The sequence below is a fragment of the Mercurialis annua genome, linkage group LG3 (genome assembly GCF_937616625.2).
Source record: "Mercurialis annua linkage group LG3, ddMerAnnu1.2, whole genome shotgun sequence".
In the NCBI taxonomy this organism is placed as follows: Eukaryota; Viridiplantae; Streptophyta; class Magnoliopsida; order Malpighiales; family Euphorbiaceae; genus Mercurialis; species Mercurialis annua.
Window position 1 is genome coordinate 72,815,231 of NC_065572.1, and position 24,934 is coordinate 72,840,164.

Below are 24,934 nucleotides of genomic sequence, written 5' to 3' on the forward strand. Positions count from 1 at the left end.
TGCACTGCATAAAATTTCCTCGTATGATTGGATAACTTATCACCGTATAATTTAATAACGTTAAAATTGTAAATACTAATAAGGTAGCATTCAAAGCCTTAGCAGTTTGACCATAAAAAAGCAGTTTGGAGAGAGTAAAGAAGAATATTGCAGTTACTGTCACAAAATTAAAACTTGTTATTCAAATAACAAAACAAAGTACAGCAGTAAAACATACTGTAATATGGAAATCAGAATGTTGAAGTATGCAAATTGCAAAGCCATTTACGATTAATCAATTTATGGTTGTAGATAAGTTATGAACCTGGCAGGTAAAAATGTTCAGAAAGGAAACCCTTTGTTGACAATTTTCTTGGAGGATTCAGCCAATCTCTTACAACCTTTTGCCTCTTTATAGAAGTTCATCAACTCTTGAGCAACATCTTTTGGGTGACACAAAACAAATACCTTAAAAAATCGCTTTTCTGTCATTCTCATTGCCCTCACTATCATAGGTGCTTTAATTTGAGGACACAGATTCATGTCCTGTATCTTCCATATGGTAAGCATCCGTGGTTTCAACACGACCTCCAAATTATTATACAACAAATACGGGCACTGAAGGACAACATTTGCAGGCAGCTTCATCGTGCCGACAATGAAGGTCATATTCCTCTGAACTTTATCAACTGATAGTGTCAGAAAAAGCGGAGACCGCCCAAAAAAACCCCAAACTTCTTCATCAGAAAATCCAAACTTCTCAAAATTCGCCACCTTTTCACGAATAGTCTCATTCTTCGAAATGCCAATGAGAGTAACCACATATTTATACATCTTAGACTCCTTCGAAACCCCCGTTTTACGAATATACTCCGTCTTCTGATCATCAAACGAAGTTCTCGGAATCAAAGTGGGCCTCGACAAAAGCATAGGAATCAAATCTTTCTTACAAACACCCATTCTTTCATACAATGCAATAGCAGGCTTAATACTATTGTGAAAATCATATGTCAGAAGTGAAGGATTCCTGACAATAGCCTTCACTAGAACTTCCTTGGAACCAAACAATGTCATAAAATACTCCAAACGCTCATCAAAACAGTTATTAATGCGACAACTAAGGAACCTTGGGCGACAATTAATGATCTTAACAAGATCATCAGACTTAATACCTAAGCTCTTAAGTAAAAAAAGCTTAGACTGAAGGTGAGTAAGATCAGCATTGCGTAACGAAGGTCGGCGTGATAAAATCTTTTGTAAATCATTTTCGTTACAACCCCATTTCTTGAGAACATCAATAGAGTTTTTTGGTTGCTCTGTGCCACCATTAATGCCGTTTTCTAGTTCGGCTTGGCATATCGTCGAACAGGTGGCGTGCTTAGTGGTAATGAAGAAAAGTGGAGACTTTTTAACTGGGTTTTTTTGCAAAAGGAGAAATCTTTGGGAGGTAATGATCAAGGAAATGAACTTTGTTACGGAATTGGGATTTGGGATCATGTCAATTTTTAGAGTTTCGGACAAATTTTTTGATTTTGAGAGTGTTGTCATATAATTAGAGCAAAGACTAAATTTTTGGCTATATAGTTATTGAGAGCAAAAAAACATAACGGCTATCAAACTGTCCAAGATAAGAAATTAGTTTTCTTTATGATAAAAAATAATAATTTCTAACAACGGAAATTACTGCCAAACGCTTATATTATTTGAGTTATAACTCATTGGTAACAGCGGAATGTTTCAGTATTAAAGCTCAAGTCAATTATGAGGATACAATAACAAAAAAATTAACCCAATTCTACAATCCAGTAACACTAGGAAACCATCTGTTCAAACCACAATTAACATTTCTTCTAAAAAAAAACTACATTTGACACAAAAAAGTATAGTTCTAGTCAGCATGATTCTTCCTTTTTTTCACATTCACCAGCTATATTGTCATGTTCAGTGTTGCAGCAGATACTGAAATGTGCCATCTTCAGCATGTTTTTGCTTCTATCTGGTTGTATGTAGTCAAATTTGAGCTCTCGGTGCTATTTTCACATGCAGGACTAGCTGATCTCCCACAAAAACCTTCTACAGAATTAACATACCATACATAGTTAACACTAAGATTAACAAGTTAAAGATAATAATTTATACATTAATGGTCATTAAACTTAAATATCGTGCATCGAGTTAAGAACCTGGTCACACGAGCAAGTTGAGGAAGAAGATTCCTTGGAATATAGATTCCGCTGAGGATCAAGGACCAATGTATCAGACACTGAAATCCAATCAATATAAGCCACGTCATCACTCAACAGACTCCTAGAAGATCCAGTTGCTGTAATTTTATCAAAATCACTCATATCTGCGGAGCTTTTTCTACGCAAATTATTATTAATTATCGTCACTTTGCTTGTAATTAGCAGCAGAATACTTGATGATCAACCGAGCTTTTTGATCTCTGAAAATTGCTTCATTTCGTAGAAGAAGTATTATCGCCACTTTGCTTGTAAACGCGTCATGTTCTTTCCAGAATCATCATTTGCAGTTCCTAGAAAGGGCAAATTACTTCTCAATTTTTCTGTAGAAGTGCGATGTTCTTTGTAGATTGTAGGAGGCTGTATCCCCGAGACTTTTTTAAGCTTTTCTCTTCCATTAATTTTCTCATTTTCCAGGCATTGTCCCATGCACCAGCTCCAGCATATATGCTTGCTAATACTACATAGTTTGCTGTATTATCTGGATCCATCAAGAAAAGGCGCGACGCTGCTGCTTCTCCCAGAGACCTATCACCGTATATACTGCACGCCCCTAGAATCGCACCCCACAAAGAGGCATCAGGCTTGATATCCATCTTCCATATCATACTCAAAGCTTCTTCCAAGTTCCCTCCACGTGCTAGGATATCGACCATGGAAGAAAAATGCTCCGGTCGTGGTGAGATGTCATATTTGTTAATCATATTGTTAAAGCATTCCCATCCCTCACTGGTCAATCCTGAATGACTGCAGGCAAAGAGAAGAGACAAGAATGTAATATCATTAGGCTTCAGACACTCACACTCCATCTTCTTGAACAGAGCAATTGCATCATGTCCATATCCATGCTTCCCATAGCCAGTAATCAACGAAGTCCAAGAAATCACATTTTTCTCTTTCATCTCGTGAAAAGCGCGGGTAGCATCTTCAATTTCTCCGGATTTTGCATACATATCGATCAAAGCATTGCGTGTGGCTATATCATGACTTGGTTTGTGTTTCAAAGCCAGAGCATGAATTTGTCTTCCCATGCTCAGGGATGCTACATTGGCGCATACATTAAGCATAGCGCAGAACGTGACATCGTCTATCTTCATGCATATATGTTGTGCATCTTTGAAGAGATCCAAGGCCTCATTAGCACAAGAGCTGTCGTGTGCATATCCGGTCATGAGTGCCGTAAAAGATATTGCATCTTTCTTTTTCATACTCTTGTATAAATCATAAGCATTTTTTGTTCTTCCACATTTTGCATATGAATCAACGAGCGATCCATTCAAATCAACATGTGACCCAAATCCAAGATGTATAATAATTCCATGTATTTGACAGACTTCAATGACGCAATTACCTCTGCCGCATGCCTTCAAAACACTCCCCAAGGAGAAACAATCAGGGATCATACCTATTAAATTTCAGTATTTCAAAATACTATAGAAATCTGAATATCAAACCACAAAACTCAGTAACGTAACAAGAGCATGGTAAAAAATGTTCAGAACAGGCTCATCCTAGTAGGAAATTTTGATTTAAAAGCATCCAATAGATTATAGCTGGATTTTCTATTATATTAATGTATTTTACCTTGTACAGATCATAAAATTTGTCTCAAAACAGACTCATCCTAGTATCAGCTTATCTATTTATCTAATTTTCACTACTAAGGTGACCTTTTGGGTTTACATAAACAGTATGCCTATGACATCCACCAAAGGAAGAAACATACGATAATCAATGGAAAACATTAGTTTTTTCAAAGAACAATCATACCTTCCTTCAACATTGAATGAAATATTCGAAATGACTCATCAGCGAAACCCTGAGCAGCATACCCACCAATCATTGCATTCCAAGAGACCAAATCCCTCTCAGACATTGTTTGAAACAAATAAAAAGCATCGTCCATGCTTCCACATTTCGAGTGCAAATCAACCAATGCACTCTGCACAAACAAATTGCCAAAAAACCTACTCTTCTGGATACAGCCTTGTATTTGCATCCCTCTCCCCAAACACCTCAAACCAGTACATGCCCGCAACACACTCCCATAAGTAAACTGATTGGCCCTAACTCCTGCTCGAATCATTTCTAGAAAAACTAACAAAGCATCATGGCAGAACCCATTTTGCGTATAACCAGAAATGTGGGCGGTCCATGACACTACATTTCTCTCTGGCAATCTAGCGAACACCTTGCGAGCATAAATTGTATCCCCAAGTTTACTATAAAAGATTATCAATTTATTGCCTAAATGGATATTTGAAGCCAACCCCTCTCTTATGATGTGGCTATGAATCAAACGGCCTCGTTCCAAAGCTTTCGTCTCAAGGCAGAGTTGCAAAATTTTCATGTATAGAGAGGAGCTCATATGAGTTGGGATGGGGGGTATAGTTCTCTGCATTCAGTGTGATATTACTCACAGTTTATGCTATGGTTTGTTTGTGGGGACACAGTTCTCAGCTTGGTTTGTTGAATACCCTTTTAATTTTTTGGTATTCAATGGTAAATTGGAAACTCGACATATTTTTTTCTAAAAAAAACATTGAAAAATATCACAGCTTATCATTACTGATAAAAAAAAAACTTACAGCACAAAATTTTCAAAATATGAAAAAATACAAGTGTTACTATATATTAAACTACAGAGACTAATAACTCAATGGGTGTTCTAATGTAAACCAAGACAATTTTTGAAGAAACCTTCAACTAGAGGCCAACTTGCACCAGTGCCTGAATCAAAATAGAATTGTCAATCGTAATCCCTCTATGCAAAAGAGAGACTAAAAAGATTCTACCAGGAAGACCATGTTTAATGTATGTATGAATTCTTTCGTCATCTTCTTGCACAAAGTTGACATTGCCAATCTCATCACCTTCTCTTGAATTTCTTCGACGACTTATTATGCTTGAAACCCAAGTATTTTTCTATTTCTTCTTCCTCACCCTCGTCTTTACCTCTTCTCTTCTTTTTTCCGTCAGCATTATTCTTTATACTCTACAAAAACAAAGATAATTTCAATAATCAATTATTCCTTCAACTGAAAACAGTAACAGCAGCAACACAGTGGATACTGTAGGTTACAGCTCAGGTAATCGAACCAAAAAAGGATAGACATTGTTAAGGAAAAACAATGTTAAAACTTGAAAACAAGCAACTAATTGACAGCTTGAGATATTAACAGATATGAGTTTGAATAAGTTAATACCATCTGGGCAAATCTTTTGGCTTCAGTGACTCGCTCCAGAAAATACAAGACTTCCTTTTCTTGAGCATCATACTGTGGTAACTTTTTACCTGAAACAAAGCAAACAGTTTAGTCTACAAAGCATACCCAACAAAATTAATGCAAAAATAAATATATGTAGCATGAACAGCTTACCAATAAGTTTCTCTATCTGTATAAACCATTCAACTTCATACTGATTAACAAGTGAGATTGCAACCCCAGACCGTCCCGCACGAGCAGTCCTTCCAACACGATGAATATAATCCTGCAACCTCCTCTAAATCAGTAAAGGGAAAACAAAACTAAAATGGGCAGAAATTTCTATTCACCATGCCAACAATCTTCATAACACGGTCAATCACCCAAAAAAATACATGTACTTTTTACGCGGAAAAAAAAGATTCTTCTAATTTTTCTGATAAGCAGTTAAGTTATTCACTTAAGTAATCCATACCCATAGTAATCCCAGAGTGTATAACCAGTGGTTCACAATTTTGAGTAAATCTCTTCCTAGCTCTTAGTAGGAGAGGAAGTAACTATTTGTACAGAAGGGAAATAACAATTAAATCTAACAAACCAGACCTATAACATAGAAAGCTAAAAAAACAAAAATATTACCTTTGAGTTCGTGGGGATATCATAATTCATAACCATATCCACAGAAGGAATATCAAGTCCTCTACTTGCCACATCTGTGCATATAAGAATATTGCACTCTCCAGCTTTGAACTTATTTAAGGCTCCTAGTCTTTTTGACTAACATAAACATTTCACTAACAAAGTGAGCCAAATTGTTATGACAAGAAAAATGATCTTGCTTAGAACATAATTTTGACGTAGTCATACCTGAGTCATGTGGCCATTGATAGGGATGGCCCTTAGACCAAGATTCCGAAGTATTACGGCCAAAAGATTAGTTGCATCGCATGTTCGAGTAAAAACCATGGATGTACTTCCAGACTTCTCATTCAAAATATACACAAGATAGCAATCCTGAAAATGTAACAAACATCAATGAAGTTCACAAGTCATTAAAACCAGTACTTAAAACATCACAGTGAGTGCAGCAGCATAAGAAATAGAATTCACAACTCCTTGTTACTGATGGAAAACTGATATTTAAACAAACCCAAAGGGTGAGTCCAAAGGCATGTCACAATTATTGCAGATTACAAGCATAAATTCATTACAAACATGTCAGACCGAGTGTCATTTCAATGTTCATTCAGACGTTTGCAAACTCTTTCGACAGAACAGAACTCATTTCTACAAAAAATTCCAACTAATAATAGATATACTATCGAGGGTCCATAAAGTGAAATTCTAACTATAAATACAGTCATATTCTTGCATAGTAGTCTAGCCCCCATTTTTAATTAACAAAAACTGCATAAGTAATCTAGCAAAGAACAAGAGTCCACCTTGTACTTTGCAGGTACAAAGCAATATTCCTGCTTCAATGTGTCAACAGTAGAATATTTAGAAGATGCTTCTATCTGAGAAAAACACAGGACTCAAATGAGTTACCAAAGGTATGAGTAATGAGTATGGAAAAAGATTAATATGGAAGGATGGTATACCTTCACTGGATTTCTTAAACAAGCCCTCTGGAGCTTCTTCACCTATAAAAACAAGAGAATAACTTCATCAAACACTTGTTTATTTTTGAGCCACTTTGCAATCACATCAACAATTCTTAAAGTAGTGTTACAAGTCTGTTCAACCACTCATTCTTAAGCTGTATTAAAAAGCTAACATTTTCAACATTAAAAACTGCAGCTAAGCGGCTCCCACTGACAACAGAAAATCACAGTACTAATTTTGGGCAAGTATCTATAGCACTGATCATTTGAGAGCATAATATTTTGAAATGAGCTTTTATAGCTGATTGTAGATAATGTAATGTCTATACATTCTATGACTCTGGAAAACAATTCGCCATCTCTTTGCATTTACCAATGCAAATTTCACAGGCAGGTAATACGCTCATCTAGAAACTGATCAACCTCTTTAGGCAATATGCATAGGCCACAGCCATTAGAGCATTTCAAAAAAAAAAAAATTAGCAATAAAAGAAATTGAGTGTCAGCTCTGAAATTATGCATAGTCCATGACCTTAAAAAAATGGAAAAATGTGCAAAAAAACATCAAGCCTTCAGAATGATTTGCAGAGACCAAGTTTCATGTGCACAAAATCACCACATATTTTACATACCTTCTTTGTCATAGTTGCAGAAAATAAATATGTTCTTCGCTGCCCTGGAATAACCTTTAAAATTTCATCAAGTGATTTCTCAAAATCCTCATTCAGCAATCTATCTGCCTCGTCCAAGACCTTTTCAATAGCAAGAAAAAATAAATCAAACATTGAGCATGGGTATAACTTAACAAGTCATCCTATATTTTAGCTAAGCTAGCGGTGAAAAGTTACTTAGGAAGATAACAAATAGATCATACCAAGAACTTCAATGTCCGAAGAGAAAAACCTTTCGTATTTGATAAATGATCCACAAGACGACCAGGCGTAGCAACCTGCAAAGGTGCGAGAAACTGATCAAGAAAATGAACGGCCCTATTTCTGATTGCCAATGTCATCACTAAATATGTATGCCATGGTACGGAAATTACGGAGTATCAGTACTAGCAAAAACAATCACTTACAACAATATGTGGTCGTCTTCCTAGCGAAATAGACTGTTGCATCATATCTACCCCTCCAACAAGCTGTCGAAAAAAAAAACAGATAGTCAGAAATTTAAATGCCAGACTAATATCAACACCATAGCAAAGTTCAATTAGAGCGCAAAAAAAAAAGACGTACCACAACACATTTGACACCAATGTCAGACCCTAAAGCTTCAAATTGCTCAGCAATCTGAATTGCCAACTCCCTTGAACAAAAAACAGCAATAATTAAAGCCAACAGAAATAAGCCAAAAACAAAATTAAGGGGTAAAATGGGCAAAATACCTAGTAGGAGACAGGACACAAGCAAAGAAAGCTTGCACAGATTTCTCAGAAGCTTCGAGAAGAGACTGTAAAATCGGAAGAGCAAAAGCTCCGGTTTTACCAGAGCCGGTTTGAGCAAGACCGATCAAATCTTTTCCTTCAAGTGCATGAGGAATAGCTTCCACTTGAATCTTTGTAGGGTTTTTCCAGCCTAAATTATCACAAGCGCTTATCAATTGTTCGCATACTCCTAATTCCTTAAATGTTTTCAATTCTTCTATTTCATCTTCCATTTTTAACTGTTCAGCTGGTTCTAATTCGTTAATCGTCTTCAGTTCTTCCTTCTCGTCTTCCATTTTTGTTTTCAGCTTCTAATTGAAGCTTTTCACGGTGGCGCGTAGGACAGCAGTTAAAACAAGGGAAGGAAGAAGAGAAGAAATGGTTAGGGTTTAGCAGAGGGGTTTATCTGCGCGTGATAAAGAAAGAGCGAATTTTCTGGTTAAAGGTGCAAAATAATCCTACCAGTTATTCAAAAAGAATTTATAGACCTATTAGTTTTATTGTTGTACACTTGGGTAATCAACGTTCTCAAACATTGCAAAAAAGCCCATGAAACCTTTTTAATTTATTTTCCAAACACTTTTTTTTGTGTCAGAGATAGATCTACTCTAAGTTAGTTATTAGTGGGGATTAGCAAAAATTAATATGCATTTTTGAAATTTAAACTAGGCAAACTACGGCCTGACTTAACCCCATAAATGTTTAGTTATTTCTGTAGTATTTTTAACTATGAGGTTCATTTGTACCATTTAAAATTATTACATACTTAAAGTAGTTTATAAAAATTATAACGATTTATGTGCTCTTTTTGAATATCTTGAAGAATTTGTATATATCTAATTTTGCCAATTTGGTTGACTAAAAATTATTTTAACAAAAGGTTTATTTGGTCCCTCAATTTAATACAAAATATTAATTAAGGACAAGTTTATAGCTTCTAACAAAAACACCCACAAAATTGGTTAATTTGATTCATATTATCCCTTTTACTAAAGTGGTAAAAAATAATTGGAAAAATTAGGAGTGAGATGACAATTTTATTGGTCCATTTAGATCTAAAAGGGTCAAACAAGACAAATTTTTTATTTTTAAAAGTTTTGTTCAAAACCATGAGCTAAAATGAACCTTTGTTGAAAATTATTTTTTAAAAACAACGACGGCCACGTCACATTATTCTCCCGCGAACTGGGCTTGTTTCAAGACCAAGGTAAGATGGGCTTGTCCAGAGTCCATATCGGCCCATATTGAACAGAGAAAATATTTGAGCCAAAATCGACGTCGTTTTCGTAGATTAAAAAAAAATACTGTCTCCCTCTGCAAGAAATCTCGGTTGCAGTAGTCTAAAATCAATCTCTCCCTGTAGAAACCCTCAATTTGATCAACTGAATTTGAAAAACCCTACTGCAAATCAAAAGTTTTAGCTACACTAATCAGTAATCACAGTTATTAGTGCATAATGGGTGATAGTCAGTACTCGTTTTCTCTCACAACTTTCAGGTAAACTAGCTCCCTTGTTTTTAATCCAATTCAATTTTTTTGATTTGTTTAATTAATGTATTTTCATTTCCAGTAATCTGATTTACTTTGTCGTTATGTGTATTATTGTTGAATTTGCAGTCCTTCCGGAAAGCTTGTTCAGATTGAACATGCCCTAACTGCCGTTGGATCCGGCCAAACTTCTTTAGGAATTAAAGGTGGTTTAATTTGTTTTTTTGCTTGATTAAACACGGTTTAGAATTAATGTACTTGAAAATTAGGTGGGTTGCAGCTAATTATTGTATTGTATGTTGTGGATTGTAGCTGCTAACGGCGTTGTCATTGCAACCGAGAAAAAACTGCCTTCCATTCTAGTCGATGAATCATCTGTGAGTCCCGTATTTTAATTTTATTTATTTTACTTGTATTTCCTGTAAATTTAATTTGTAATGTTGTTTTATTTGGATATTGTTGATGGCCAGGTTCAAAAGATTCAGACTTTGACACCCAACATTGGAGTTGTTTATAGGTTTGTTCTCTTATGCTTGTCATTATCGCAGATGCCGGGCTGTTTATTTTTGTTTCATTATGTGATTACATGTTAACTCATAGCTTCACTTATATTTTGCAGTGGCATGGGTCCTGATTTTCGAGTTCTTGTTAGAAAAAGCAGGAAGCAGGCTGAGCAATATCACCGATTGTACAAAGTAAGTACTAAAACAGCTACCTTCTTTTACCTTTTTAATTGGTTTAACCTTTCGTTTCTCATCATAGTTACCAAAAGGATACACTGGGGTTATGTTTATAATTATATTTTGTAGTTCATTATTGTACTACTGTGTGTACAGTTGTCCATTTTGATTATGCTGCCATGAGTTTTAATGCAAGGAATTGTTTTGATTCTACTCGCAGGAACCAATCCCTGTTACACAACTTGTAAGGGAAACTGCCGCTGTTATGCAGGAGTTCACTCAGTCTGGGTAATTATAAGTTCTGTTGCTGTTTATATCCAACCACTTGTTAAGATGAAATGAGACTGGTTGCTGTTATTTATTGTTGTTTCTTGCCCAAATTAAGCAATTATATGCAGCGTTCTACAGATACCTGCTAATTTTTTATTTTTTTATTATTTTAATATATAGTGAGATTGCTGATTTTTCTACTTCTAATAGGTTTTTTGTTTAACTGCTAATTTCTTTCCTATTTTAATTCTGATAGTGGAGTCAGACCTTTTGGTGTGTCACTGTTGGTTGCTGGGTACGATGACAAAGGTCCACAATTATATCAGGTATTTTCATTTATTCACGTTGAATTTTTATTTTTGCTGTCATAGCATTAAATTGAATGTCATAGGAGATGCTAATAACCTGGCCATGGCTGATATTACCATCTTAATTGTTGCTTAAATATTATTTTGAGCCTCCTCCAGAAGTGATATTATTTATGGCAAGTGCTTGTGTACTGTTTAATGATCGCGATTTTTGTTGTTCATAAACTCTCTCATTTTTGCCAAGTTTGTCCCCTTAATTAGTTGTTCAACCGTTCAGCGTCACTTTCTTGTTTAGAGTTAAATCATTTTGGTTGTATGTATTATTCATAGTAGGAAAATAATACTGTTGCACCAAAAGCAGAGTATTAGCATTTGAACACTTTTCTCTCTGATTGAACTTTTTTTGCTATGAAATTATGCCTCTACACAACTGACATGGTTCGTTGGAATTCTGTGTTTTCTGTTTTACCTTAGGTTGACCCATCAGGTTCATATTTTTCCTGGAAGGCTTCAGCTATGGGGAAAAATGTTTCTAATGCAAAGACATTTCTCGAGAAGAGGTGAGCTTAAGTGCATTGCTTTACGTTGCAACGATATTTCTACTTGTCTTTTTTGTCTAAATTTTTTAGTTCTTTTCCAACTTCCTATAATTGTTTTTGCTGAACTTTAGGATTCTGAAGCAGAACAAATTTACGGATTGATTAATTTTACTTGTTAATTATTATCCATTCATTTTTTCTGCTGTGTGCACCTTTTAACTTCCTGAAATGGTACACTTCAAATCAGTTTGTTTGTTTGTTTTCTTATAGGTATACTGATGATATGGAGCTTGATGATGCAGTTCATACAGCTATATTAACTTTGAAAGAAGGGTAGGCATTTAACTTCTTCAATTTTCCTGTGGAACAGGATCTGTTTTAGTACTTAATCGCCATCATACATGAAAAGTGATATCCATTTTTCATCTTTTAGATTCTTTATTGTAGCTAAGAATGATGAATAAGCTAAAGATCATGTACTGTAAGCAAATAACAGGTTACCTGTTTAACTGTATCTAGGACTTTAGGCCTAATGCCCAGCAGAATCTACTGAGTGGGTTTGCTGAAGTGCCAAAATTATCTTGCACTGGACTCTGTGTGCTTATTTATGTTAAGATGATATAGTAATCCTTGTTATGAATCTGAAATCAATATCATTGTGTAACTTGTACTCCTGCTGTTCTGCAGATTTGAAGGACAGATCTCAAGCAAAAACATTGAGATTGGAATCATCAACGCTGACAAAAAGTTCAGGTAATTGATCATTTCTTTTTCTACTAAACTACCTGGTTGCCACTCTGTATTTTATTGAGAATTATCATTGTGCTTTTCCATGCGGGCTTGTGCTTAGAGTAGACATTTGATAGCTAATGTGGCTTCGGTGTGTTTCAGGGTATTGACACCAGCTGAAATTGATGATTACTTAGCTGAAGTGGAATAGACTGTTTCTCATATTCCTGCCAATTTCATTTTTCAAGATAGAAATTATCAGACATTTAAGATATTGACCTTCAACGTTTGATCATGTGCTCCTCAGCTGTTGTAGTTATGCCTCTTTTTCCAGTCCATGGAAACTTATCACACAGAATTTATATGTTATTCATTTGCTTTTCATTAGGAACAAAATATCCTGCCATATGCATTTTTTTACTCGGTTTAGTACTTATCAAAATATTAAGTACATTTTCCGCTTCATCTAAAGAAAATTAGGGCTGGGATGATGTATTTAGTTATTGGTAAATGGATAACTAAGAATGTATGCTCAAATGGTGAAATGCTTTCTTTGGAAAGAAAAAGGGCGGTTGACCAAACTGATCAATGCACAGCAGAACTGATTGATTATATGTGGTTGTCTGATGCCAAAGGTATATCATGTTTTTTTTCAGCTCAAACAGAAAAATCATAGAATAAAAACAAAGAATTGAAAAGCTCCATAGGACAGCTAAATGATTTTAATAAGCATTTAGGTCAGTTTGGTTTTTACGATTTTTCAGTTACAAAAAACAAAATAAGACCAAATTCATATTTTCAGTCTGTTCTGGTTCAGTCTACATATTTGAAAGAAGAAAAATGAGAGATTCTTTAGGTCAACAGCTAAAAGGGCTTTCTACATTTGGTGAAGTGGGAGTAGCTATGGAGAAGACAATTTAATCTAGATCAAAATTTCTAGAGAATAAATAACTTGTATCACCAATAGTCAGCACAAGAACATTTACCTTCGCTGAAATGGTGAAAGCGATAAGGGTCTTTTAATGTGATTTTCCTCCCAAGAACTTCACTAACAAACTTGTATACAGAGTGACAATCACCACAAACACGAAGGTTCTTGAATACTTTTAAAGTTGAAGATTCAGGACTACTTATCAAACCAAATGCAAGAGCCAGTCTTTCACTGTGGTTCCAAAGATTATGCTCCTTTTGTTCTTCATCCGTGTCATGCAAGGCATTGCTCGTATCAGGAACATAACCTGCTTCTTTAACCATCTTCTTCAGCTCCTCCAACTTTGCATATATCTGACTGCTCTGCGGATGGGACTGATCCCCCATTCCAAATGAATTGATTGTGTTTTTCAATTTCACCCAACTGTATGCAGGTTTCTTTTTTATCTTGTTTGATCCCATTTCATTCCTAATGGTCTTCGCATCGTCCCACCTTCCGGTTGAGGCACAGATATTTGAATAGAGAACATAAGCCGAATCATCCGATGCATCTAATTTCAAGAGGTTTTCTGCAGCTTTTCTTCCAAGATCCAGATTGCCATGGGTTTTGCAGGCTGACAATAAACTCCGCCAAACAAAGTCTGTTGGGGGAACAGGCATTTCCCTGATAAACGCATCGGCCTCAGCAAGTCTTCCTGCTCGTCCTAAAAGATCGACAATGCATACACAATGCTTTATATCTGCTGAAATACCAAACTCCTTTGTCATTGAATGATAGTACTCCAGACCTTCCTTCACTAGACCTGCGTGACTGCATGCGGAAAGAAGAGAAATAAAGGTAACATTGTCGGGTGTCATCCCAAATTTTAACATTTCATGAAAAGTTTCCTTGGCCATCTCGAAATTCCCATGTCTCGCATAAGATGATATCAGTGTGTTCCATGATAATCGTGACCGCTCAAGCGGTTGAGGAATTATCCTTCGCACGTCATCCAACTCCCCACACTTTGCATACATATCCATTGTAGCGTTTGTGACAAACGGATCCGAGTCAAATCCCAGTTTTACTGCCAAGCTTTGAAGCTGTTGACCTTCCTCCAACATTGCCAACGTAGCAGCAGAGGAAAGGCATCCAGAAAAGCTAAACTGATCTAAATCTACCCCAGCTTGTCGCATTTTGACAAGAAGTTTCAAAGCCTCTTCCATCTCACCGTGATGAGCATTTGCAGCCATAATTGTATTCCAAGCTACAGCATTCTTCTTACTTAACCCATCAAAGATGTAGTTGCTTGAATTGAGATCACCACACTTGGCATACATTAAAATAAGCGAGTTTTGCACATACTCAGCCGACTCCAATCCTGTCACAACTACATAAGCATGGATTGGCATTCCATGTATCAGTAAGTTATTTGGAGACGAGAAAGCACCCAGAACGTTAGCTATAGTAATATAGCTTGCTGGTATACTTTCTCGCATTAATTTGAAGCCGTTTACTGCCTCATCCGATTCTCCATTATTTGCATAACCACCAATGAGTGCATTCCAAGTCACTTCATCCTTCCCGGACATAATCTGAAATATCTTATTTGCTTCAATCATTTTACCACACTTTGCATATAGAGTAACCAATGCATTGCCAACAATCAGACTTTCATGTAGGCCTGTCAGAATTACAAGGCCATGAAGAATCCTGCCTTCAGTTAAGAAATCAGAATCTGAGCAGGCAGCCAATGCACTTGTAAACGTCACAAAGTTAGCACTTTTTTTCTCATGAAAAATTCTAGTAAAAATTTCCAAAGCATCTATGCACTTCCCACCCTGAGCATAGCAGGCCAACATGGAGTTCCATGAAATCAAATCCTTCTCAACCATTCTATGGAAAACCAAGTGTGCATATTCAGAATCCCCAGCACCAGAATACATAGCTATAAGAGTGTTGCATACACAAACATTTGAGTCTAACCCGAGCTTGATTACTAAAGAGTGAATTCCTCTACCCCATTTTATATAATCGACAGAACCACACCCCGACAACAAAGCCGAAATTGTGGTGGAATTTATATGGACATGAACATGGCGCATCCTGTGAAAGCATATCAGTGATTCTTCACAAAGACTATTATGCACATAAACAGAAATCATCGAGTTCCATGAGATTGTATCACGCTCATTCATATCAATAAAAACATGGCAAGCGTCTTGAGCTCTCCCTAAAGCACCAAACATCGATATTAAAGAATTCTCAACAGAAACATTAGTTCTCAATCCAGACTTTACAACATGCCCAAAGACTTGACGGCATAAGAATTCATCCTCAAGTGAGGCACAAGAACTAACAACAGCAGCCAAAGTGTTGGCATTGCAAATCAGTCCTTCCCATCTCATTTGTGAGTATAAATTCATCACCTCCATCGGATCCCCAAAATCCGCATAAGCAACCATGATTGCAGTCCAAGAAACAACATTCTTCTCAGGCATCTCCTCAAAGACCTTCCTTGCATTAAAAGCCAACCCATAAGTACCATACAAATGCAAAAGCGAAGTCCCAACAAATACATCACACAACATCCCAAATTTCACAGCCAAATCATGAAACTGAATCCCTTCACTCAACATACACCCCGACCTCTCACACCCACTAATCAAACTAGCAAACGCAAACCCACTAGGCTTAACACCAAAATCCCGCATCTCATTAAACAACCCAATTGCTTCCTGATAAAGCCCAGCTCGAACAAACGCAGAAAATATATGGTTCCATGAAGCTTCATTTCTCTCAGGCATTTTATCAAACACGTGACGAGCAAGAGTTATATCACCAAATTTTGAGTACATATTAATCAAAGTATTACTGGAAAACACACCTAGATTAGATAGACCAGTAATGCAGATAGCGTGTAAGGCTTTCCCGGTAATCTCATTGGTGATTTGAGAGAAACCTTTCTGATAAAAGCAGGAAATTTCGTGGTTCGGGTGGTTTGAGAGGGTTATGAAACTCCCATGATTTACAGCACTTGTGTTTGTGGGTTCTTGTTCTAGTTCTCGGCATGGTGAAGAGATTACTGAGATGGGTCTTGATTTTAAGAATTTCCGGCGGATATGAATGCCGGGAATGGAAGATTCTGGTTTGAAATTATGGAATTTTATAGAGCACCTAGCCAGCATATGAAAGTTTTAGAGGTGCTAATGAAATGACTAAAATCGCAACATTTACACTGAAAAAATTAAAAAATTAAGGTTAATTATTACTCCTACACTCATTAATAAAGGTTTATTTGCACTTTAAATTCTGACTTTTTTTATTTGTAGCGATTTTAAGTTAAAGTTTAAAATGTTTCATCGAATATTATATATTTGACAATTCTAGACATTATGTATCATGTAGTCTTTTTTAACAAAATATGAAAGTGTAAAATGTGTGTTAAAATGGTTGTTTTAGTATTAAATTATATCGAAAAAATAAAAATACACTACACAATATAAAAAAAATTGTAAAACAAAATATACCATTCAATATTTTAAACATAATTGATGCCCTTTTGGCAAAAAAAAAACATAATTAATACCCAGATCTATCAATTATGTTTAAATTACTCCAAACAAAATATATTAGAACTCAATATATTAATAACCTTTTCATAAATCGAAAATTGAATTCAATTTTTGAGTGATATTAAATATAAATAAAATAATTTATAATAAAATAGAATTGTATACTATATAGTATATATTTCAATTTTATCATATAGTATAAAATAATAAATTCGAATTAATAAATTATTTTTATAAAAATAAGTATTATAGTATCATATTGTTTTTTTTTTAGTTTTTTTTATTATTTAAAATTAATATAAAATATGTCGTATTTAAATTTAGGCCAAATTTAGAACTTTGTTGCATGAGTGCCATTTGTCATATAAAATTATAAAATAATTAAAATTAAAATCCAACTATCGTTTTATCATCTTCTTCATTGACTTCCAACTATTGTTTTTTTCTATCTGCAGATTTCCACACAACAAAGGTTTCAAAACTAAAACATATCTGCAGAACACTAAGGTTCGAATCAATCCCATATCCAACGATTGATTGCTGTCTTTGAGATTAAAACCGGATTACGGCAGAATTAGTTGACGGAAAATGGCGGGACCGTTAAAGGGCAAAGTATGCGTGACCGGAGCTGGAGGATACCTAGGTTCTTGGGTCGTCAAGCTTCTCCTATCCAACAACTATCTTGTCCACGGAACCGTCAGACAACCGGGTTAGTATATCTATTCTATCTGTATTGGGTCATTACCCTTTTTGTAATCTTTCATTTTGATGCAGCCGATGAGAAATACAGTCACCTGAACAAGCTTGAAAAGGCAGCTAATAATCTGAAACTTGTGAAGGCGGATTTACTGGACTACACCTCTCTGTCTTCTGCTATTCAAGGTTGCACTGGAGTTTTTCATGTTGCTAGCCCGGTTCCGTCCGCTGCTGTTCCCAATCCTGAGGTAAGGTGCCGATTCTAGCTTCTTTAAGATCAGTTTCAATGTGAATTAATGGACAGTTTGCCTTGCACTCATGGGCTTTAGGTGGAATTACTAGAGCCGGCTGTGAAGGGAACTTTAAATGTGCTTAAAGCGTGTGCTGAAGCGAAGGTTAAGCGTGTTGTTGTTGTGTCCTCTGGAGCTGCTGTCTCCATGAATCCGAGCTGGCCTAAGGGGCAGTTGATGGATGAGAGTTGTTGGTCTGACAAGGAATATTGCAGAACGACGCAGGTCAGTCACTAACCTTAAAATAGTTCCCTATGTAAAAAATGAAGTGTTGCTACTGAAACGTCAAGTGTCCGAAACATTTCTGAAACGTGACACGTCGATTGAATAAAATGTCGGTGCTACCTAGTTGTTTAATCATTTTTTAGCTTCATAAGTTTGCATTGTTTATTCCTTTTGATTTTGTTTTATAATCTGTAGTTCTTTGTTCGTCCTAGAACTGGTATTGTCTTTCCAAGACGGAAGCAGAAAGTGAGGCTTTTGAGTTTGCGAAACGGAGTGGTCTGGATGTTGTAACTGTTTGTCCCACCATCATTCTCGGGCCAGTTTTGCAGTCGACAGTTAATGCAAGTAGCCAGGTCCTCATCAAGCTTTTGAAAGGTACTGCTATCAATATCCTGCCTATGTTATGATACTTCGCTGGGCATGAATGCAACTAGATGGTCTTTTTTTTAACATGAGATTATATGCAAATTGCGATTATGATGTGAACTATTATGTTTTCTGGATGAAAGCTTGCGTGCTTATGAATTATGATTTCAGGATTGTTGTAATTTCAAATGTTACTTTGTTTTAAATTGTCAGATAAGTTTATTATTCTGAATTCTGTATGTATGCAATGCAGAAGGGTATGAGTCCCTGGAGAACAAACTTCGGCCGATAGTAGATGTACGTGATGTTGCTGAAGCACTGCTTTTGGTGTATGAGAAGCCTGAGGCAGAAGGGAGATACATATGCACGACACAAGCGATCAGGACAAGAGACATAGTCGATAAGTTGAGGAGCATATATCCTAATTACAATTATCCTAAAAGGTACGAGTCTTAATAGAGAAAATATGTTCTGCTGAAAAATCATGATTTTACCCTTTATACTCATTAGGACGTGAAGTTTTAATTACCTAGTATTTATCATCTCTTATTCGTATAGTTTAAAATTTGTTTCCCCCCTAATTTGTTATGCATATCTGGTTGTTACTTGCAGCTTCACTGAGGGAGAAGAAGGAGTAAAGCTGAGCTCTGAAAAATTGCAGAGATTAGGATGGAGTACCCGTTCACTAGAGGAAACGTTCATCGACTCTGTGGAGAGTTATCAAAAGGCTGGAATGTTGGACTAGTTTGACATATGGTTTTTATTCGGAGGTTTGTAAACTTCCTCGCACGTCTGTCATCATGGCTATTACATTGTATAAATAAAGGGACTACTAGTGTATTATTAGTTCACGAGGTTATGCTAAGTTGTTTAGGTGGAATTTTTTTTATATATATAGTTATCAAGTTTGTGCTTGTGTAATGAAACTGGGAATCTGGTATTTTCAGTTTTCTTCAACTAAAATTATCCTTTATAAAGAGGTTCATTTATATAAAACATAAAAATCAAAGAGGGAATAGTAATTTTTTTCAAATTGAGACGGTAACAGTAGATCTGAACTCATGAAATAATAATAATAATGAACTTATAAATTAAAAATGATATTCACAAATTAACTTTTTTTTTATTCTATCACCGTTTCAAATTATCGATATTGATCTATGATGAATTTATATCGATATGACAACTGACCCTATGCTGCCTTCAGATCCGGTTATCCCATCAGCATTCATCAAAATTTAATTGCATTTGCAAAAACCCCAAATTTATATGATGATGCAGTTTATTCTGTTGCATTTAGCTTCAAACAAAATGAATCAATATTGCAGTTCATAAAATCAAGAGATCAAAGACGAATCATAGAAAAAATTGAGGGATACTACAATATATAAATCGAGTATTATAGAGAGCTACATAAAATATTTATCCCAAATTCATTTCGAGGTCACTTTCTCTAAGAAAATTCGTGAAAAAACCTGAAGCCCTTTTAGATCTCAATCTAGTTAAGCATCCTAAAGAAAAGTAAGAATTCTCTCATACAGAATGCTTGTTAACATATACAAACGATAACTACTGATAAAACAAATACCATCTATGCTATTTTTAGTTACTTCCGAAAACTCCAGCTATGAGCACACCGAGGCCCGCTTGAAATGCCTTCGTAGTATCGTGGCTCCAGCTTTCGATTGTTCCAGTCTTTGACAAAGCCAGAAAACTTTTCCCGTGCAGACTCAGAAGAAAGATCAGAGAAAAATACATCTTTCTCCTCCTTTAGCCAGGTTGCGAACTCATTGTTCTTGCAGAAGTAATCATCATTGGAAATCTCTTGGAAGTTCTGCAAGAAACCCATAACCAAGAAATATCAATAGGATTGATATCAAGCATAAACCATTAGATGATTCTCTCATAGTATAGATTTCATGCAAATTCTAGACATCCTGGAACTCTTGCAAGCATGGTAAATTTCTACATATAAACTGTTGAAGTCATAAGTAGAATTACACTAAAAGTGGAAAATAAGCATACTGAAGAAAATCATGCATAGAGGACCAACTCTAGCCAATTAATCATTTTAATCAACGAATGTGTGTCATGAGAGTTTAAAATGGCACAAATTACAGCAATCGACTCTTATCTCACAGGAGGTGAGCTGTAATGTTATCTTTACTTAATGATGCTAGTTTTGTCCGTCACTCAAACTATAGCTGCTACCAGCCCTAATTGTTTTAAGGCGTAACGACAAGTTCAAACACATCTAAATTTTCACCAACACTCGACAAGCTTTGTATTTCTTTCCACTCAAGGATTCCTATTAGGTGTAAGTGCCAATTAAGTTTAAGTAAGATATTTGACACACAAGCAATGAAAATAGAACTTAAATGCCATGAAACACGAAAGCTCACTGCTATAGGTAACCGAAAGAAGTCACATACCGGAATATGATAGCTTTTGTGTTTGTCATGTTTATCTTTGTGCTTATCCTTAGACTTGTTTTCTGGTTCAATAACAGCTTGTCAATTTCATAGACACGGATAATTTTTTAATCACAGGCAATCCTAATTATTAATTAAGTCAGAATGAATTTAATTAGCCATATTTATGTTGCCTAATTGCCTTAATTTTTTTTTTGATAATTACCTAATTGAACTTGATTAATTAACAAAATAAACCTTTATGGGAGCGGTGTTTATGAGACTTCTTGTCCTTTCTCTTTTCACTCCGCTCAGTTTTACTGCTTCGCTTTTCACCTCCGTCTTCTCCTCTTCTGTGCCGTTTCCGGCGATGTTCTTCATCTGAATTATTATTTAGATTCAAAATTAAACCAAAACGATTTGAATTGAAAATTTAATATAAATTAATATACAATACGATATGAAATAAATTAAGAAATTACCTTACCATCAGATGTTGATAATGGCGGGCTTCTCTTCCTGCTTTTCTCCTTCTCCTTCTCGCTTACCATTCTTCCGATCAGATTCTCCCTCTGTAATACAAAATCGGATTGCAAATTGCAGCAAAAACGGGTCAGAGAAGCAACCCTATATCGCATCCGCTCTTTTAAGCCCAATTAATTTGTAATCCTCACATTTGGGCTTTTTGGCCTGTGCTATTCCAGCCCATTATTCAGCCCTTCTGTAAAATTGACAATTACACACCAGCTAGAGCTCGACTCGACTCTAAAATCTGAAATTCGATCTCGATCGAATTTCATTTTAAGAGCTCAAACTCGAACGCGACAGAATAATTGATACTAAATCTCGACTCGACTCAATTATTTATATAAACAATTTAAAAATAAATTTTAATATAACAATAAAGGTATTATGATAAAAATATATAAATATAAAGGTAAATTGGTAAATTAATCGAAGTTCGATTAGGCTCGCGAGCTCATCGAGACAAGTATTTTAACACTTAAACTCGACTCGATAATTAACTCGAGTAGCTCGAACTCAAACTCGACTTTTAAGTATTTTTCGATTCAATTCCGAGTAGATCGTGAGCTAGTTCGACTAGGTTACACCTCTACTCTTAGTTGCCGTTCAATGAGAAGGGTATTTTGGATATTAAGAACATAACCGCCTCATTCCTTAGTTTCCCGCTCTCTACACCAACAACCCTCTCTTTAATTCTTCTACAACTTTACACTGAGAAAATAAACAAACAAAAATGGCGCATTTCCTAAGCAAGAAAAAATATTTCGTTGTGGCTATGCTCATAATAGGTCCTGTTCTTCTCTCCCTACGAACTCCAAAGATTAACCAACTCGAAGACATTAATTTCTCAGTTTTTCTACAAAGAGATGAGATTCTTGGATCCTATTCCATGGCCGATACTCATGATCTCGAGTACGATTTCTATCGCCAAATTTGCCCTCAAGCTGAGTCCATCGTCAAATCAAGAATGGCTTCCATTTACTCGTACCGGAATGATATCTCTGCCGCTCTCTTAAGGCTCTTTTTCCATGATTGCTTTATCAAGGTGACGATCTTTTTTGAATCTTTTTGCATTCTTGATTCTCGTTGCGGCTTTTTCACAAACGGGTTGTGTTCGTTTCTTTATTATTGTTGTTTATGCTCTTCTTTTCAGTGTTCTGTTGCAATTTTGTGTTTCTTGATTAGGGTTTTGATTTCTTGCTGTAGACGTAATTGTTCATTAGTTTGATTTATTATTGAAATTGATTTAAGAGAGATTACTTTATATGGTTGTGTTTTATTTCACTCGAGATTTTATGATTTAGGGTTTTATCATGAGGTTGGTTTTTGTTTATAAATTTGTTCACTTTAATTATTTTCTCATGTGGGGATTGAAGATTTATGTTCAAATTCAAGTGAAGTATAAAACATTTTAGTATGAAATTTCTTGATGTTGATACTAGTTTGATTTTTTTCAACATTGTTGCTTCTTCTGAAACAGGGTTGTGATGCTTCGGTTTTCTTGGATGATAGCAATGGAAATGCTAATATTTCCATTGAGAAGCAAGCCATTCCCAATCAGACCTTGAGGGGTCTGGATAAAATAGATATGATTAAGGAGGAGCTTGAAGATGCTTGTCCGGGCGTGGTTTCTTGTGCTGATACACTTGCACTTGCTACTCGAGAAGCCGTTGTTCTGGTATGCTCTTCTGCTCCTTTACTTCTTTATATCAACTTACTTATAGCTTTAAGCTGTTATGTCACTGAATCATTTAGATGGTTAATTCTAGTTGGTATTCTAAAGAAGTTAGAAAGGCCTTTTTGCTTAAGTTTAGATATGTGATGCGTTTTTGCTTGTCAAATGTGGCAGGCTGGTGGTCCTTATTATCCAGTATTTACAGGCAGGAGGGACAGTAGCCATTCCTACTATCAAGAAGCCATGGCTGAGATTCCGAAGCCCACTGAGAACATCAGCCGAATTCTCAACCTCTTTGCCCTCAGGGGTTTTAACGACAGAGAAACAGTCAGTCTTCTAGGTATGTTATTCTGGATATTTATTTGCAATTGAAGATAATAGAGAACTAGGTATGTGGACTCATTGATTTCTTAATTGGCTATAGGAGCACACAATATCGGAAAAATCGGCTGCGATTTCATCAGGATTCGCCTATACAATTTTGAAGGAACAGGGCAGCCAGATCCTTCTATGCCTTCTGATTTCCTCAATGTGATGAGACTAAATTGTCAAGACAATAACCACACTGCCAATGGTGTCATGACTGCAATATCATCTGGATCAGGTTTTGATACTCACTACTATAGAAACTTGCTGAGGGGTAGGGGACTTATGTATGCTGACCAACAATTGATGGGTGATGAGAGTACTGCAAGATATGTTAGGCTTTATGCTTCAGATGATGGAACAATCTTCCGAAAGGACTTCTCTAGGTCTATGGTCAGGATGTCGATCCTTAATGTGCTAACCGGAGCTCAAGGTCAGGTCCGAATTAAATGCTCATTGCCTGTCACAAGCTCTTAAATTCATATAAAACTTGACTCGTTTAGTTTGATTTGATTTGATTAGTGAGTTCTTTATCTCTTACAAAAATCAAGCTAGTGTGAGAGTAATGCTAATCTAGCAAATCCCTGACTGTTGGTAGAGGATAAGTGGTGCTATCTGTGAACATTGTACAGAGTTTCTTGTGAGCTGATAGTTATACTAATTAGTAATTACTAATTAGACAATGTCATGTAAATGTGATTCTGGTCTGTCAAATTCTTTTGTATAGTATTAGTGACAGATCAAGATGCATCTGATGCTTGATATCATGATTTACTCAAGTTCTTATGTTGTTCAGCCGAGCGCGAGAGCAGCGAGTGCCAAGGTCTTAAGCGTATCATGTATATATGTTATGCATTCTGCTTCGGTTTCAGTTTCTGATGAACATAAGATGTATGATTTCAGGTGTCAGGATTTTATTTTTCTCTCTTTTTAGTATGAATTTGGAAAAAGGTCTAAATTTGCCCTTAATGCATTGGTTAGGTTATCAATAAGGTCCTCATGAACTTTTTGTCCTGAATATACTATAAAAACTTTTAAATATGCCCTTCTTTCAATAGTGTTAACACTCTGTTTCACGGTAGGATATAATTGATTTATTTTTAAAACATTGAGAGTATATTTAAGACAAAAAAAATTCAAAAATGTATTATTGATTTTTAAGATAAACCTTAAGGGTATTTTTGCACTTATTTTCTTTTTTATTTTGATTTTTTAAATGAAGATCTAAATTTATTACATAATGACTAATTTATTGAATATTAAAATATACCATAAGTGGTAAATTATATCAATTTTAATACAAAAAATGAATCACACTGAATTTTAAAATCTCGGAATATAAATTAATATTTTCTCAAAAACAATTGAACAAAAATTTGTAATCTATTCACATGATGACATGATAAAAATTATTGTTAATTTC

At 35.5% G+C, this 24,934-nt stretch overlaps 7 protein-coding genes across 7 annotated transcripts; 3 read left to right on the forward strand and 4 right to left on the reverse strand.

Moving 5' to 3' along the window:
- Positions 1-321: 321 nt before the first annotated feature.
- Positions 322-1,527, reverse strand: LOC126673118 (transcription termination factor MTERF9, chloroplastic). The gene has a single exon (XM_050367107.2). The coding sequence runs from the start codon at positions 1,525-1,527 to the stop codon at positions 322-324; it is 1,206 nt and encodes a 401-aa protein (XP_050223064.1).
- Positions 1,528-1,659: 132 nt separating this feature from the next.
- LOC126673115 (pentatricopeptide repeat-containing protein At3g20730) lies at positions 1,660-4,670 on the reverse strand. Its single transcript, XM_050367105.2, has 3 exons — positions 3,993-4,670; positions 2,163-3,627; positions 1,660-2,052 (listed from the first exon to the last, which is right to left on the reverse strand). The coding sequence occupies exons 1-2, from the start codon at positions 4,621-4,623 to the stop codon at positions 2,537-2,539; spliced, it is 1,722 nt and encodes a 573-aa protein (XP_050223062.1). The 5' UTR covers positions 4,624-4,670; the 3' UTR covers positions 1,660-2,052; positions 2,163-2,536.
- Positions 4,671-4,764: 94 nt separating this feature from the next.
- On the reverse strand, positions 4,765-8,885 carry LOC126673117 (DEAD-box ATP-dependent RNA helicase 10). Its single transcript, XM_050367106.2, has 12 exons — positions 8,420-8,885; positions 8,271-8,340; positions 8,111-8,173; positions 7,907-7,981; positions 7,665-7,784; positions 7,030-7,071; positions 6,871-6,945; positions 6,296-6,442; positions 6,068-6,205; positions 5,603-5,714; positions 5,429-5,517; positions 4,765-5,217 (listed from the first exon to the last, which is right to left on the reverse strand). Exons 1-12 carry the CDS (start codon positions 8,752-8,754, stop codon positions 5,092-5,094), a joined length of 1,392 nt encoding a protein of 463 aa, XP_050223063.1. The 5' UTR covers positions 8,755-8,885; the 3' UTR covers positions 4,765-5,091.
- A 931-nt stretch (positions 8,886-9,816) lies between these two features.
- On the forward strand, positions 9,817-12,892 carry LOC126670967 (proteasome subunit alpha type-2-A). Its single transcript, XM_050364636.2, has 11 exons — positions 9,817-9,955; positions 10,076-10,152; positions 10,259-10,323; positions 10,417-10,463; positions 10,566-10,641; positions 10,847-10,914; positions 11,153-11,222; positions 11,679-11,764; positions 12,014-12,076; positions 12,431-12,496; positions 12,635-12,892. The coding sequence occupies exons 1-11, from the start codon at positions 9,915-9,917 to the stop codon at positions 12,681-12,683; spliced, it is 708 nt and encodes a 235-aa protein (XP_050220593.1). The 5' UTR covers positions 9,817-9,914; the 3' UTR covers positions 12,684-12,892.
- On the reverse strand, positions 12,482-21,620 carry LOC126672975 (pentatricopeptide repeat-containing protein At3g49170, chloroplastic). Its single transcript, XM_056105102.1, has 8 exons — positions 21,433-21,620; positions 21,204-21,326; positions 20,967-21,028; positions 20,144-20,368; positions 18,815-19,008; positions 18,384-18,564; positions 17,807-17,922; positions 12,482-16,580 (listed from the first exon to the last, which is right to left on the reverse strand). Exons 1-8 carry the CDS (start codon positions 21,581-21,583, stop codon positions 13,430-13,432), a joined length of 4,203 nt encoding a protein of 1,400 aa, XP_055961077.1. The 5' UTR covers positions 21,584-21,620; the 3' UTR covers positions 12,482-13,429.
- On the forward strand, positions 17,356-19,511 carry LOC126670966 (cinnamoyl-CoA reductase 1-like). Its single transcript, XM_050364635.1, has 6 exons — positions 17,356-17,666; positions 17,732-17,901; positions 17,983-18,168; positions 18,381-18,543; positions 18,788-18,977; positions 19,147-19,511. The coding sequence occupies exons 1-6, from the start codon at positions 17,546-17,548 to the stop codon at positions 19,277-19,279; spliced, it is 963 nt and encodes a 320-aa protein (XP_050220592.1). The 5' UTR covers positions 17,356-17,545; the 3' UTR covers positions 19,280-19,511.
- Positions 21,621-22,034: 414 nt separating the features above from the next.
- Positions 22,035-24,382, forward strand: LOC126671614 (putative Peroxidase 48). The gene is made up of 4 exons (XM_050365396.2): positions 22,035-22,515; positions 22,951-23,148; positions 23,320-23,485; positions 23,570-24,382. The coding sequence occupies exons 1-4, from the start codon at positions 22,204-22,206 to the stop codon at positions 23,986-23,988; spliced, it is 1,095 nt and encodes a 364-aa protein (XP_050221353.1). The 5' UTR covers positions 22,035-22,203; the 3' UTR covers positions 23,989-24,382.
- Positions 24,383-24,934: the final 552 nt, after the last annotated feature.

Coding starts and splice junctions, on each gene's coding strand:
- LOC126673118 (XM_050367107.2), bottom strand. CDS start 1,527: ATGACAACACTCTCAAAATCAAAAAATTTGTCCGAAACTCTAAAAATT.
- LOC126673115 (XM_050367105.2), bottom strand. CDS start 4,623: ATGCAGAGAACTATACCCCCCATCCCAACTCATATGAGCTCCTCTCTA. Junction 3,628..3,992: donor TCATTCAATGTTGAAGGAAG/GTATGATTGTTC, acceptor GAAATTTAATAG/GTATGATCCCTGATTGTTTC.
- LOC126673117 (XM_050367106.2), bottom strand. CDS start 8,754: ATGGAAGACGAGAAGGAAGAACTGAAGACGATTAACGAATTAGAACCA. Junction 8,174..8,270: donor TTGGTGTCAAATGTGTTGTG/GTACGTCTTTTT, acceptor TTTTTTCGACAG/CTTGTTGGAGGGGTAGATAT. Junction 6,443..6,870: donor TTGTACCTGCAAAGTACAAG/GTGGACTCTTGT, acceptor TTACATTTTCAG/GATTGCTATCTTGTGTATAT.
- LOC126670967 (XM_050364636.2), top strand. CDS start 9,915: ATGGGTGATAGTCAGTACTCGTTTTCTCTCACAACTTTCAG. Junction 11,223..11,678: donor AAGGTCCACAATTATATCAG/GTATTTTCATTT, acceptor GTTTTACCTTAG/GTTGACCCATCAGGTTCATA. Junction 11,765..12,013: donor AAGACATTTCTCGAGAAGAG/GTGAGCTTAAGT, acceptor GTTTTCTTATAG/GTATACTGATGATATGGAGC.
- LOC126670966 (XM_050364635.1), top strand. CDS start 17,546: ATGGCGGGACCGTTAAAGGGCAAAGTATGCGTGACCGGAGCTGGAGGA. Junction 17,902..17,982: donor CTGCTGTTCCCAATCCTGAG/GTAAGGTGCCGA, acceptor CATGGGCTTTAG/GTGGAATTACTAGAGCCGGC. Junction 18,544..18,787: donor CCTCATCAAGCTTTTGAAAG/GTACTGCTATCA, acceptor TATGCAATGCAG/AAGGGTATGAGTCCCTGGAG.
- LOC126672975 (XM_056105102.1), bottom strand. CDS start 21,583: ATGCGATATAGGGTTGCTTCTCTGACCCGTTTTTGCTGCAATTTGCAA. Junction 21,327..21,432: donor GCCATTATCAACATCTGATG/GTAAGGTAATTT, acceptor ATAATAATTCAG/ATGAAGAACATCGCCGGAAA. Junction 16,581..17,806: donor AGACAGAGAGGTGTAGTCCA/GTAAATCCGCCT, acceptor TTAGCACCTCTA/AAACTTTCATATGCTGGCTA.
- LOC126671614 (XM_050365396.2), top strand. CDS start 22,204: ATGGCGCATTTCCTAAGCAAGAAAAAATATTTCGTTGTGGCTATGCTC. Junction 22,516..22,950: donor TCCATGATTGCTTTATCAAG/GTGACGATCTTT, acceptor CTTCTGAAACAG/GGTTGTGATGCTTCGGTTTT. Junction 23,149..23,319: donor CTCGAGAAGCCGTTGTTCTG/GTATGCTCTTCT, acceptor CAAATGTGGCAG/GCTGGTGGTCCTTATTATCC.